This window comes from Megalobrama amblycephala, linkage group LG22 (assembly GCF_018812025.1).
Source record: "Megalobrama amblycephala isolate DHTTF-2021 linkage group LG22, ASM1881202v1, whole genome shotgun sequence".
Taxonomy (NCBI): Eukaryota; Metazoa; Chordata; class Actinopteri; order Cypriniformes; family Xenocyprididae; genus Megalobrama; species Megalobrama amblycephala.
This window is the reverse complement of record NC_063065.1, coordinates 17,653,665-17,667,571: the sequence shown is the minus strand read 5'-3', so window position 1 is coordinate 17,667,571 and position 13,907 is coordinate 17,653,665. Positions and strand designations below refer to the sequence as shown.

Genomic DNA, 13,907 nt, shown 5'->3' with positions numbered 1-13,907 from the left:
GTTGCTGTTGTAATGATTCCTGCCTGTTTGTTTTCTAGACTTATTTCTGCACCAGAAACGTTCAGAACAGTGTCTTTCCGTCACAGTGAGAAATTTGCAAAGAGTGGATGACTGTTCATAGCAGTTAAAGGAAGAAGAGACCCAGGAGCTTTGACACAAAATAAGAAAAAGCAACTTTAATTATGTTATGGGAAACCAGTGAATGTGCCGCTTATGATAGTTACAGCTGGCTTCCTGCCTAAACCCGAACTCTCCGCTAATGAAAGACAGCCTCTATCTCCGTCAGGCCTTTGTGCTTTAAATTGTGAAGGTGCTTGATTAAACAACATGCCAGGCAGCAAAGCTCTCAGGGTGACTTCGCATTTGGCTAACTAATTACACACTCGCTGACTGTTTAAGGTCTGGATCTGGAATTAACTGCGACAGAATTGAGTCATTCTGGTCATGAAGGCAGAACTTTTAGTCTGGATTGTGCTGGGCGAAGTAATGCAGATTTATGCGGATTAATCCGCTTTTCTAAAAACAATGGAAGTAAAAATAGGTCAGTGGACATTTAAGATGTTAATTTTTGGTCTGTGAGGGCAAATAAATGTAGTGAGAGCCAAAAAAGTTTTTTTTAGCAGGATTTATAGCGCCCCCTTGTGTACCCCACTTCCTCTGCTCTGTGCTCATTATGCCCAGGAGGGCCACCCATAAAACACTGTCACCTGAAACCTCACAACAACTCTCTTCACAATGAAAGATGAAGTGAACACTCCCCAGTCGCCCACTACAGAGCACAGCAATCAGCACTTCAAACACTAAAGTTGGACCACCGTATGGAGCCTCCAGTATTGACGTGTTCAGCATGTTCCTGACAAGAAATCCCCAGTTGTACAATAAAGTTCATATAATGGTGGTTTCTTTAGAGTGGGGGGAGGGGTACTGTAATCCGCATAATTCCAGTTTGGTGGCTTTGAGCTGCTTATCAACAATCCCACATGGTCTGTCTGGAAACTGAAGTTCCCCACCACTCAATGGGCCACTACATCAATTTCTTGCTCTGCGTGACACAAGAAGATGCGTAGGGTCAACGTGAACCACAGAGCCGTGCAACTTGATTCCACCCACATGTCGCCTCAATTTATTTATTTATATTTTTGCCTAGTGATTTCAGCTTCTGAGACTGGACAGTAGAAAGTTTCATGAAGATCTCTTAAAACCACACTTGACCAGATATGAGACACATAAGAGTAAATGATCAATATCCCATTCACAGTCACGCAGTTGTGCTGAATATTAACATAAAAATGGAAGAATTATTTTAAATAGGAGTGATTATTAGAAGTGCCTTTGTTTATGGTTAAGTGCTTGCAGTAGAGTTTTATTTATGCGAGATATACCTAGGTTTTAAAGGTGCCCAAGAATGCTTTTTCACAAGATGTAATATAAGTCTAAGGTGTCTCCTGAATGTGTCTGTGAAGTTTCAGCTCAAAATACCCCATAGATTTTTTTTAAATTAATTTTTTTAACTGCCTATTTTGGGGCATCATTAACAATGCACTGATTTACACTCGGCGCCGCCCCCTTAAATCGCGTGCTCCCTGCCACATGAGCTGTCGACTATATTACAGCGCATTTATAAAGTTCACACAGCTAATATAACCCTCAAATGGATCTTTACAAGATGTTCGTCATGCATGCTGTATGCATGCTTCGAATTATGTGAGTAAAGTATTTATTTGGATGTTAAAGTTTTATTCTGAGTGAATTTGAGGCTGTCCTCCGTGGCTAATGGCTAATGCTACACTGTTGGAGAGATTTATAAAGAATGAAGTTGTGTTTATGCATTATACAGACTGCAAGTGTTTAAAAAATGAAAATAGTGACGGCTCTTGTCTCCATGAATACAGTAAGAAACGATGGTAACTTTAACCTCATTTAACAGTACATTAGCAACATGCTAACAAAACATTTAGAAAGACAATTTACAAATATCAGTAAAAATATCATGCTATCATGGATTATGTCAGTTATTATTGCTCCATCTGCCATTTTTTCGCTGTTGTTCTTGCTTACCTAGTCTGATGATTCGGCTGTGCTGCTCCAGACGTTAACTGGCTGCCCTTGTCTAATCCCTTTCATAATGTTGGGAACATGGGCTGGCATTATGCAAATATTGGGGCGTACACCCCAACTGTTACGTAACAGTCGGTGTTATGTTGAGATTCACCTGTTCTTCGGAGGTCATTTAAACAAATGAGATTTACATAAGAAGGAGGAAACAATGGTGTTTGAGACTCACTGTATGTCTTTTCCATGTACTGAACTCTTGTAATTTAACTATGCCAAGGTAAATTCAATTTTTGAATCTAGGGCACCTTTAAGTTAAAAAATGTGAAATAACATATGTCGCACCTGTCTTGCAGGCATTTGCAGGTAACTCCAATACAGAAAGTGTGGTCCGGCATGATCTTCAAAACCCTGTTGTGGCCCGTTATTTGCGCATCATTCCTCTAGACTGGAGTGAAGAGGGACGAATCGGCCTCAGGTTTGAGATCTACGGGTGCCCGTACTGTAAGTTGACTCTGCACTGACACATTCCACATAGAGTAGATATCTGCTGAGACAGCATAGTATGGCAGTTATTTATATGATGTGGAATATATATGATGCTGAAGCCTATGGGAATTTTCATCCTAATAACTATGCATTATTTTTTTATGTAGCCTAATCTTTATTATAGCTGGAACATTTGCTAAGCTCAGTATAAAATGTACAGTTTTATCTATTAAAAGTTTCTTTTCATACTGAGGAAACGTGTTCTAATCTTCTTTTTTTTTTGGATCACTAGAGTGATTAATATGCAGTGCAAGATGGCAATATATATTCAGAAAGATCCTGGTACAATTTAAAAAAAAAAATGGCTGACACAACTTTTTTGAAAGTCAAGGTCAGGTATCCATCCCATACAAATCATTTCCATGATTTGCACAGATATCCACTAGTATGCCACCCTGGTGTTCATTAAAACAGAACAGAGAACTGATACTGTGCCCTGTAAAATCAAGCAGAGTATTCCCCAACAGGATGTTCTTGGTTATATGTAAAATTGAGACAAACAAAAGTCTAGGTCACATGAGTCAGACTCCACTCCTGGAGGGCCACTGTCTTGCAGAGTGTAGCTTCAACCAGCTCCAAAACACCTGCCTGGATGGAAGTTTCTAGTAAGCCTGTCTTCAATAGCCTCTCAATTTGTCATTTCACTTCACTTGTTATTAAATCAATAAGAGCATTTGTTACCCTGGTCCAAAATGAACACTTTGCCAAACCATAGAACATGTCCCATTTGAAATACCAGAACTTGACTTGACAATAAAAAGACCTGGCACCTGGCCTATGGAAACATGCAACAGCAACTTACTTCAATACACCACCACTAGACAAGGCAAACATATGAGGGCTTAAAGGATTAGTTCACTTTCAAATTAAAATTACCCCAAGCTTTTTCTCACCCTCCAGCCATCCTATAGGTGTATATGACTTTCTTTTTTCTGATGAACACAATCAGAGAAATAAAGTCAATAAAGGCCCATCACACACCAGCTTATTGGTGGAGAGGAGACAGAGTGATGAAGCCAATCAGTATATGGGGATGATTAGAAGGCCATGATGGACAGAGGCCAATGGGCAAATTTGGCCAGGATGTCGGGGTTACACCCCTACTCTTTTCGAAGGACATCCTGGGATTTTTAACGACCACAGAGAGTCAGGACCACGGTTTAACATCTCATCCGAACGACGGTGCTTCTTGACAGTATAATGTCCCCATTACTATACTGGGACGTTATGACCCACAAAGACCACAGGGTGAGCACCCCCTGCTGGCCTCACTAACACCTCTTCCAGCAGCAACCTACTTTTCCCAGGAGGTCTCCTATCCAGGTACTAACCAGGCTCAGCCCTGCTTAGCTTCAGTGGGCAACCAGTCTTGGGCTTCAGGCATAGGCGTGGGAAGTGGGGGTGCTGGAGGTGCTGCAGCACCCCCTGTTTCCCCTGTTTTAAATGCAACGCAAATTTTTGTTCAGTTACATTTATTTATTTTTATCATTTAATAATTTGTTTGTAATAAACACAGTAAATGGGCTATAAAAATGTTGTTGTTGTTGTTTTTAAAGAACAACTAAGATCTAATAAAAATGCTTTATGGGCTCAAGCATAGGCAGAGTTTCCAATAACGTGTTTTGCAGCGTTGAGCAATGTAGCAAACCATAGACAAATCTGTTGATTTCTGAAACGCAATGAGATGTTCCACTTACCACTCAAAACACCAGAGTTTTTGTTCAGCGCTGAATGCTTTGCATGCTAGCAAATCCTGATTAAAAAAGTGTAGACATGCAGTGTTTTCAGCTATATTTTTTTTCTCAGCGATATGCTTGTTGTTTCCCGGAGTTTTGACGTGTTTTATATACTTAATAAATGCTTCTTTTAATATAGTAATCTTTTAATAGTATATAAAAAATAGGGTGAGGGGGAGTAAAGCTTGGGGTAATTTTCATTTGAAAGTGAACCAATCCTTTAAATACATGATTCAGGGAAACACATGACTATGACAACCAATGAGAACTTGACACATGAAACAAAGGAACCAATGAAAACAAGACACATGTAGGCTACTAAAAGATCCAATCAGCACATCACACATGAAACAAGGAAACACATGACCAGAACACATGAGGAGATCAAGGAATCTCATGACATGAACAAACCAAAAACAGACGTGACAGTATGTAAAAATATATACTGTAAAAAAGTAGATATTTTATATATTATTATCGTTGTTATTATAATACATCATAATATTATTATTATTGTAATGATATACAATTATTTTTTTTGTAATTTATTATGATTATTTTTATTTTATTTTTATTTAATTAATTTATAATATATGTCTCTTTGACAATGGAATTTAGTTTTTTAAAAATATTTTTACCTGTAGTTTATTTTTGCAATATTTATCAAATTTACTTGTATTATAAATATAGTAAATATAGTAAATAGTAAATAAATTATATATCTAAAAAAGTAGATGTCTTATATTATTATACTATACTATAATATAATTAGAATAAAATTATTTGTTTATTATAATTAATTTATTTAATAATTTCATTAATTTGTGCAAATGTTTAGTGTTAAAAGTTTAAAGTGTTAATTTTTGACCTTGGTTACATATACGTGTATTGTAGAGTTATTCTGGTCCAGCTTCACAAAACCAACAAGATGAAAAACAAACAAGGTACTTACTGAACACAAAATGTTGGCTATATATTTTTCCTTTCTTTGAACTGAAGTTGCGATTACAGGATAAGCTATTTTATTTAATCATCTAACAGAGACAGCTTTGCTGGATTTTCATTTGTTTGAAAGGCATCACTCATTGCAAATCATGGATTTAAACAGCAATGCTTTCCAGATGAGCAGATGTGTTTTGGAGCAGATGTCTCCAGTGAGGTCAAAAACATCCCAGAATTTGAATGCTTACAGGGCAAGCGCCCCCTATAGGTCACATTTTTGAATTAATGGCATTAATCATTCCACTTGCTTCAGTTCATTGGTATTCTTTTTTCATTTTTACTTCAATCTAGCCTTTTATTATATTGTAATTTCATGAGCAAGGAGAAAAATTACATCTATGAACTATCAACATGCTCTGTTTTCTGAAATGGAGTGTAGCCTTGACAAATTCATCACTTTCATTATATTAAGTGTTGCCAAATTGATCTTGATAACAAATTTCAATTAACACCCCCATAAATTGGTTTGAGAAGTATCACACTCAGTTCTCTCATTACAGTGATGTAATCATCTGTCATTTACCCCCAGACCAGAAGAGCCATCTTTACTAATGATTTTTTTTTATTTTTTTTTATCCAATGTCTAACTTCTCACTTTTTTCATTTATTAACTTATTTATTTGAGGACAAGATGAAAAATAAAACCCTTGAGATGGATTAAACTGTAGCATAGGAGACATTTTTCTGTTTTTTATACTGCCATTAAAATAAGGATAGTGTAAATAAACCTGACGCCTAGCTTTTCTGAATGTATGTGTTTATGACAAGTATGAATGAAGCCTGGTAGCTTTAGATACGTATCATTCCTCAAGCTGTTTTCCTGCTCATGAATGGCCCAGAGGGGTTTGGCTGCACTGATTTTCCTGTCAGAAAGGGTCTCATCCACATTTGCTTCGTGCTGGTGAAACTGCTCATATTCCTTAGTCATCTCATGCAGGTGATCACTGATGCCGATAAATATGTGCCGCCATCTCCAAATGGTTGTTTATGAGTGCATAGGGAGGAATAAATAAGCACAGTATTCTCACCCTGCTGGATAATCCAGATTAAACTGGTAGTTGTGTTTTGGAACATTGTAGCTTGTTTCTTACTGGTAACTGATCATTAGCTGATTCCTGCTGGACCTGTAACAAAGACTGTCAAACAGTCAATACACATCTTTGATGCTATAGTGTCACATCTCTCTGTTTTTACACCTTGAGTGCCACATTTTTAGATAATATCAAAAAAAAAAAAAAAAAATTTAAATTGAAATTGAAATTCAACGAGCACAAATAATTGCATTAATAAGTACTGTAATTTTTTAATATTCAATAATACAAAGCTGTTACTAATACTGCTACTAATAATAATCACATTAACACATTAAATTGACAACCTTACCTTTAACAAACTACCTACCAGCTAATCGCCAGTTAGTGACTAGCTTGAACCTGCTAATAACTACTGTAGTTTACAGCAAATATTGACCAGCATACACAAGCTAATGACCAAACCAATTAGTTAAACCAATGTATGGCCATCCTAAACCAGCTTACGCCAGCTAATGACCAGCTTGAACTAGCTGATGACCTTCTTAAGCTTATAGTAGGTAATAACCAGTTTGAACCTTAAACCTTAAATCTTAAACCAGTTTAGATAATGTCAAGTTTAAACCAGACAATCTTAAACCAGATCAGTATATAGGTAATGACCAGCTTGAACCAGCTAATGACCATCTTAAGCCTGCTTACACCATAATGACCAGCTTGAACAGCTAATGACCATCTTAAACCAGCTAATGACCAGGTTGAACCTGCTTACACCATCTATGACCAGTGCGAACAGCTAATGACCATTTTAAACCAGCTTACACCAGGAAATGGTCAGCTTGAACCAGGTAATGACTGTCATAAACCAGCTTACATTAGGTAATGACCAGCTTGAACCAAGTAATGACCATCTTAAACCAGCCAATAACCGTCTTAAACCAGATCACAATATAGGTAATGACCAGCTTGAACCAGCTAATGACCGTCTTAAAGGGATAGTTCACCCAAAAATGAAAATTTGATGTTTATCTGCTTACCCCCAGTGCATCCAAGATGTAGGTGACTTTTTTTTCTTCAGTCGAACGCAAATTATGATTTTTAACTGCAACCGCTGCCGTCTGTCAGTCAAATAATAGCAGTGATTGGGAACTTGAACAATAAGAGTCGAAAAAACTTCCATAGACAAGTCCAAATTAAACCCTGCGGCTCGTGACGGCACATTAATGTCCTAAGACACGAAACGATCGGTTTGTGCGAGAAACCGAACAGTATTTATATAATTTTTTACCTCTAATACACCACTATGTCCAAGTTCGTTCAGCTTCCGGCTAGTGAGGTCTGATCGCGCTCTGACAACGGAAGTGATGTCTCGCGCTCATTGAAGTATATGGGCGAGACTTTACTTCCGTCTTCAGAACGCGTTTTTTGACCTCACTAACAGGAAGCTGAACGAAGTTGGACATAGTGGTGTATTAGAGGTAAAAATTATATAAATAATGTTCGGTTTCTCGCACAAACCGATCGTTTCGTGTCTTAGGACATTAATGTGTCGTCACGAGCCGCAGGTTTTAATTTTGATTTGTCTAAGCAAGTTTTATTTACTGTTATAGTTGAAGTTCCCATCTACTGCTATTATTTGACTGACAGACGGCAGCGGTTGCAGTTAAAAATCATAATTTGCGTTCGACTGAAGAAAAAAAGTCACCTACATCTTGGATGCACTGGGGGTAAGCAGATAAACATCAAATTTTCATTTTTGGGTGAACTATCCCTTTAAGCCTGCTTACACCATAATGATCAACTTGAATAGCTAATGAACATCTTAAACCTGCTTACACTAATGACCAGTGTGAACAGCTAATGACCAGCTTAAACCAGCTTACACCAGGTAATGACCATCTTAAACCAACTAATGACCAGCTTGAACCAACTAATGACTATCATAAATCATCTTATACAAGGAAATGACCAGCTTAAACCAAGAAATTACCATCTTAAACCAGCTCACACTATGGGTAATGACTATGTCGATACGCTGGCACCAAATATCGATATTTTAATTAATAAAATAAGGCGCTCTAAATAGATTTCCCTGCTCCCAGCGTCGCTACTTCAAGGCGGTGCTCAATACATGAATGAGGAACATGTGAACATAAGTTAACTAGCCTAAGAAAAAGAGGTTTTTACCGGCGGGATGGCGGACAGCAGTGTGAGAAAAACAATAGATGCCCCAGCCACGTTTAAGTTCAAAGTCTGTGCGCGTTTAGGCTTTTGTACCATTGATGTGACAAACATAGACATCTTTGACGTTCTTCACCGAGCGCTTACACAGATAGGTATGGGAGCATTTGAAAGCAGGCGCCTATCAGCGGATTTGTCTATCAGTGGATATATTAGGGATCCGCTGATAGACGCCTGCTTTCAAACACTTCCGTCTGAATCTGTAAGCGCTCGGTGAAGAGCGTCAAAGATGTCTATTTTCAACATGTTTGTGAACGTGAAGCATTGATCATTGTAGCCAATCACAGACATGTATGTTGAGCACGTGAACACACAATAGCCAATCAGATGTGTTTAAAAATGCTAGGCTCAAAATGCTAGGCTAAGCCGGTATTCCCTGGTACATTTTTAACATTTTAAAATACCCATATCTGTACCTTTGACAACACTATTCCCAGGTTTATTTTAAGGAAGCTGGTAAACACTGAGATGTTCCCAGTTTAAATAAAAGAGGGTTTTTTGTTTTGTTTTGTTTTTTTGTACCAGGTTTATATAAAACAAGTCAATAAGCAGTTAACTTAGGCTAAATATGTCAATAGTATATCAACAAAAAAGTTTAAAGGTGCCCTAGAATTAAAAAAGTTAAATAACAAGAGTTCAGTACATAGAAATGACATACAGTGAGTCTCAAACACCATTGTTTCCTCCTTCTTATATAAATCTCATTTGTTTAAAAGACCTCCGAAAAACAGGCGAATCTCAACATAACACCGACTGTTACGTAACAGTCAGGATCATTAATATGTACGCCCCCAATATTTGCATATGCCAGCTCATGTTCAAAGCATTACACAAGGGCAGCCAGTATTAACGTCTGGATGTGCACAGCTGAATCATCAGACTAGGTAAGCAAGCAAGAACAACAGCTAAAAATAGCAGATGGAGTGATAATAACTGACATGATCCATGATATCATGATATTTTTAGTGATATTTGTAAATTGTCTTTCTAAATGTTTCGTTAGCATGTTGCTAATGTACTGTTAAATGTGGTTAAAGTTACCATCGTTTATTACTGTATTCACGGAGACAAGAGCCGTCGCTATTTTCATTTTTAAACACTTGCAGTCTGTATAATTCATAAACACAACTTCATTCTTTATAAATCTCTCCAACAGTGTGTAATGTTAGCTTTAGCCCGTTAGCTGCAGCCTAGCTACTATCAAACTCATTCAGAATCAAATGTAAACATCCAAATAAATACTATACTCACAGGAATCGATGTATGCGTGCAGCATAATTGTAAAGATCCATTTGAGGGTTATATTAGCTGTGTGAACTTTGTAAATGCACTGTATTATAGTCGAGAGCTCAGAGGGGGCAGGGAGAGTGCAATTTAAAGGGGCCGCAGCATGAATCGGTGCATAGTTAATGATGCCCCAAAATAGGCAGTTAAAAAATGTATTAAAAAAAATCTATGGGGTATTTTGATCTGAAACTTCACAGACACATTCAGGGGACACCTTAGACTTACATTACATCTTGTAAAAAAAAAACGTTCGATGGCACCTTTAAGCTTTTAAAAAGTATAAGCAAGACTGAAAAACTTTTTGTGCTATTTTCTAATAGTTTGGACTTTAATAAAGAGAGAAAATCTGCACTTAACCTTTTCACTGGCATTTTGTTTTCATAGTTAGACAGATATCGTGATATATCATTATAGGGTTGTCTAGCAATATATCGATTATCCCAGAATCACTGTATCGTGATATTATTGTTATCGTGAGCCATGTATTGTGATCGTATCATATCATGAGATTTCCTTCAATTCCCACCCCTAGTAATGACCAGCTTGAACCAGCTAATGACCATCTTAAGCCTGTTTACACCATAATGACCAGCTTGAACAGCTAATGACCATCTTAAACCAACTAATGACCAGCTTGAACCAGCTATTGACTGTCATAAACAAGCTTCCACTAGGTAATGACCAGCTTGAGCCAAGTAATGACCGTCTTAAACCAGCCAATGACCAGCCTAAACCTGCTAATGACTAGTTACCATGTTTCCAAGACAGAATATTCCAACAGGGAAATGTTAATATGTACAAAAACACTCTTTTTGGCCTTTTCCCGCCACTCAGTTTCGCTTCAGACACGGAAATGCACTGACTGTTGAGTGAAAATAAATAAGATGTGCAGTAAAGGAATAGAGATAGCCCTTCTCAGGAATCATAGAGGGAAAGAATGGGAGTTAGATAAGCAAGACCTGCAGTGGAGATGAAGCACAGAATAAGAATGAATGCAGTGCTCTGACCTTGTTGATCGGGCGAGAACGGATGAATGCATTCGTGATGGAGGTGAAGGGGATTGGCAATGGAGAGAGAAAGAGAGAGAGAGAGAGACAAGAGGAGTGGTAGAGCAACTGGCCAGACATAGCACACATACTCATGCATTAGTGTAATAATCAGTCCCCAGCAGGGTGCATGGAGAGAATTGAATTAATTCCATATGCAGATTCTCTAGACTCAAACACACACACACACACACACACACACACACACACACGATCACAGTAGATGCTACATATTACAGGCATCCCCTGGTTGTTGTGTACATGACAGATTACACTGAATGCATATTTTCACCCGCTTTTTGCATGTAGAACAATTACAGTTGTTGCGTCATTTTGTAATTTCCACTGCTAATGGAAGCTGATAAATGCAAATTGATTTTACATGCCTCAGGAATGCATACAATGAACGATCCATTTAAATAATGGAAAGAAATATCTTACCCGCTCACTGACTTGAAAATAGCACTTACTGTAGACCTGAAACATACTCTGTATATTTTATATATATATAAAATTATATATATATAAACATACATACAGTCAAACCAAAATGTATTCAGACACCTTATTTATTTATTTATTTATTTATTTATTTATTTATTTATTTATTTTATTTTATTTTATTTAAAAAATGTTAATAAAATATGACAAGATCTCAGAGTTAAACTGTGTCAGAAAAAATTTAATAATCTTAATTATGTCAGATAACACCTAAGTAAAACATGGTCAGGTCATAGTGTCTGAATAATTTTTGGTTCCAAATTTTGATCAATTTTACTGGTAGTCCACTGTATGAAGTATTTTTGGGTATAATATGTCACAGTTTACTTTATTTTGCTATCTTCACGTACATAAATGAACTATTAGTGTCCTTCACCCACTAGTAAAAAATATGTCAAAAATGTCTGAACAATTTTTGGTTTGACTGCATTTTTTTTTAGTATGTCGCTTAAATTCCTTATGCTCCATTTATTTGATAAAAATACAGTAAAAATACAGTAATATTGTGAAACATTACAGTATTTTAAAATAGCTGTTTATTTTAATATATTTTAAAATGTAATTTATATAATTAATGTGTATGTATGCGCATATGGCTCATACATTGCATTTCTCATGAATTATTTATCTAATACAAGTAATACTTTCCTCTTTTTTTTGCTGCAATATCAAACCTTTTTAGTCCAAAGTTAATGCATTCACAAGCCTACCGCAAAATCAACACCACCATTTACATTTTAATTAAGCTCAGATCAAACCCAATCAATCTCTCAATAAAGCAAGAGGATAAACACGCCACTTCAATCTTATTGGTGGAAGGGAACACGATGACATCTGTATTTTCTGCATTTTCTGTTTCCAGTTTGCTGTGGATCTTTCCATAATTATCTGCTCATAATTTTACATGGCTTCAGAGTGATATTAAGACAGTCTGCATAGCAATCAAGTGCCATCAGGAACTGTGAGTTTATGTAATATATCCAAAGGTTATGCAGTGTCAGTGCAGGAAATGAAAACAAGAGAGCGAGCGAGAGATGCCGCGAAAGGAATTTACATTCATAACTTCCGGTATGCATCATTCCAAGCCATGACAGGGATCAAAAATCCTCCTCCACTGCGCAATAAGCAGAAAGGCTTTGTCAGCAGGTAATAGCCAGCTGCAATTTTCTGCCTCCTCGCTGTAGTTTATCACCTGATCCCAGCCGCAGTTTATCTGTGAACTTCACCATGCTTTCGTCCAAGCAATCTATAGAACAGTCACTCAACCGATCATTTAGCCAAAAACGGGCATGACATCCAGTCACCTCAGAGGTGCTAATCTCTTTTTCTCCTCCTGTCTTTTTTCCTTCTGTCAACAGGGGCAGATGTGATTAATTTTGATGGGCAGGGGGTGATCTCATACCGCTTTAAAATGAAGAAGATGAAGATTTTGAAGGACGTGATAGCCCTGAAGTTTAAAACATCAGAGAGCGAAGGGGTGATTCTGCACGGAGAAGGTCAACAGGGGGACTACATCACCTTGGAGTTGAGGAGAGGCCGGCTCCTGCTGCAGATAAACCTCGGTAAAACTGATATGTGTGTACTCTGGTGTGAATTATATCATTAATGTGCTACTGATAGTATATCAGTATGTCTTCAGCTTATTTATTGACTTTATACCTGTTGTCTTCTATTATTTCATTGAATGTTTGATCCTCAGTGATTCTTTGATAAAAGTCAGTGACATTTAAAGGGATAGCTCACCAAAAATGAAATATCTGTTACAATTTTCACTCACCGTCATGTAATTCCCAAACTGTATGACTAACACTACCAAAAGTTTGGGGTCAGTAAGATTCTTTTTAAGAAATTAATACTTTTATTCAGCAAGGATGCATTAATTTGATCAAAAGTTAAGACATTTATTATGTTACAAATTATTTCTATTTCAAATAAATGCTGTTCTTTTGAACTTTCTGTTCATCAAGTAAAAAAATATGCATCATGGTTTCCACACAAATAATAAGCAGTACAACTGGTTTCAACATTGTTAATAATAAGAAATGTTTCTTGAGCACCAAATCAGGATATTAGAATGATTTCTGAAGGATCATGTGACACTAAAGACTGGAGTAATGACGGGAATATATTGTATTGTATTTTAAAACATAATAAAATAGAAAGCAGTTTGAAATTATAACACTTTTTCACAATATTACTGTTTTTACTGTATTTTTGATCAAATAAATTCATCCTTAATAGACTTTTAAAAAAAGTACCCTAAACTTTTGAATGGTAGTGTACTTTCTTCTGTAGAACACAAAATAAAACAATTATTTGAAGAATGCTTTATTTCCATATAGTAAAATTCAATGGGTCCCAATGAGGGAGAGTAAATGATGACAGAATTTTAATTTTTATGTTTATGTTAACTATATGTTTAATATGTCATTGACCTGCATTGCAGGAAAACCAACCCTAAG

The 13,907-nt window shown here is 36.7% G+C and overlaps 1 protein-coding gene across 2 annotated transcripts in view; it reads left to right on the top strand.

Moving 5' to 3' along the window:
• The window catches only part of cntnap2a (contactin associated protein 2a), a 445,145-nt gene that overhangs the window by 203,510 nt on the left and 227,728 nt on the right, over positions 1–13,907 (top strand). For both annotated transcript variants that reach the window (XM_048174365.1, XM_048174366.1), the window contains exons 4-5: positions 2,409–2,556; positions 12,804–13,007. In XM_048174365.1, coding sequence (XP_048030322.1) covers positions 2,409–2,556; positions 12,804–13,007 — 352 coding nt within the window. The remainder of the gene's footprint in view (positions 1–2,408; positions 2,557–12,803; positions 13,008–13,907) is intronic.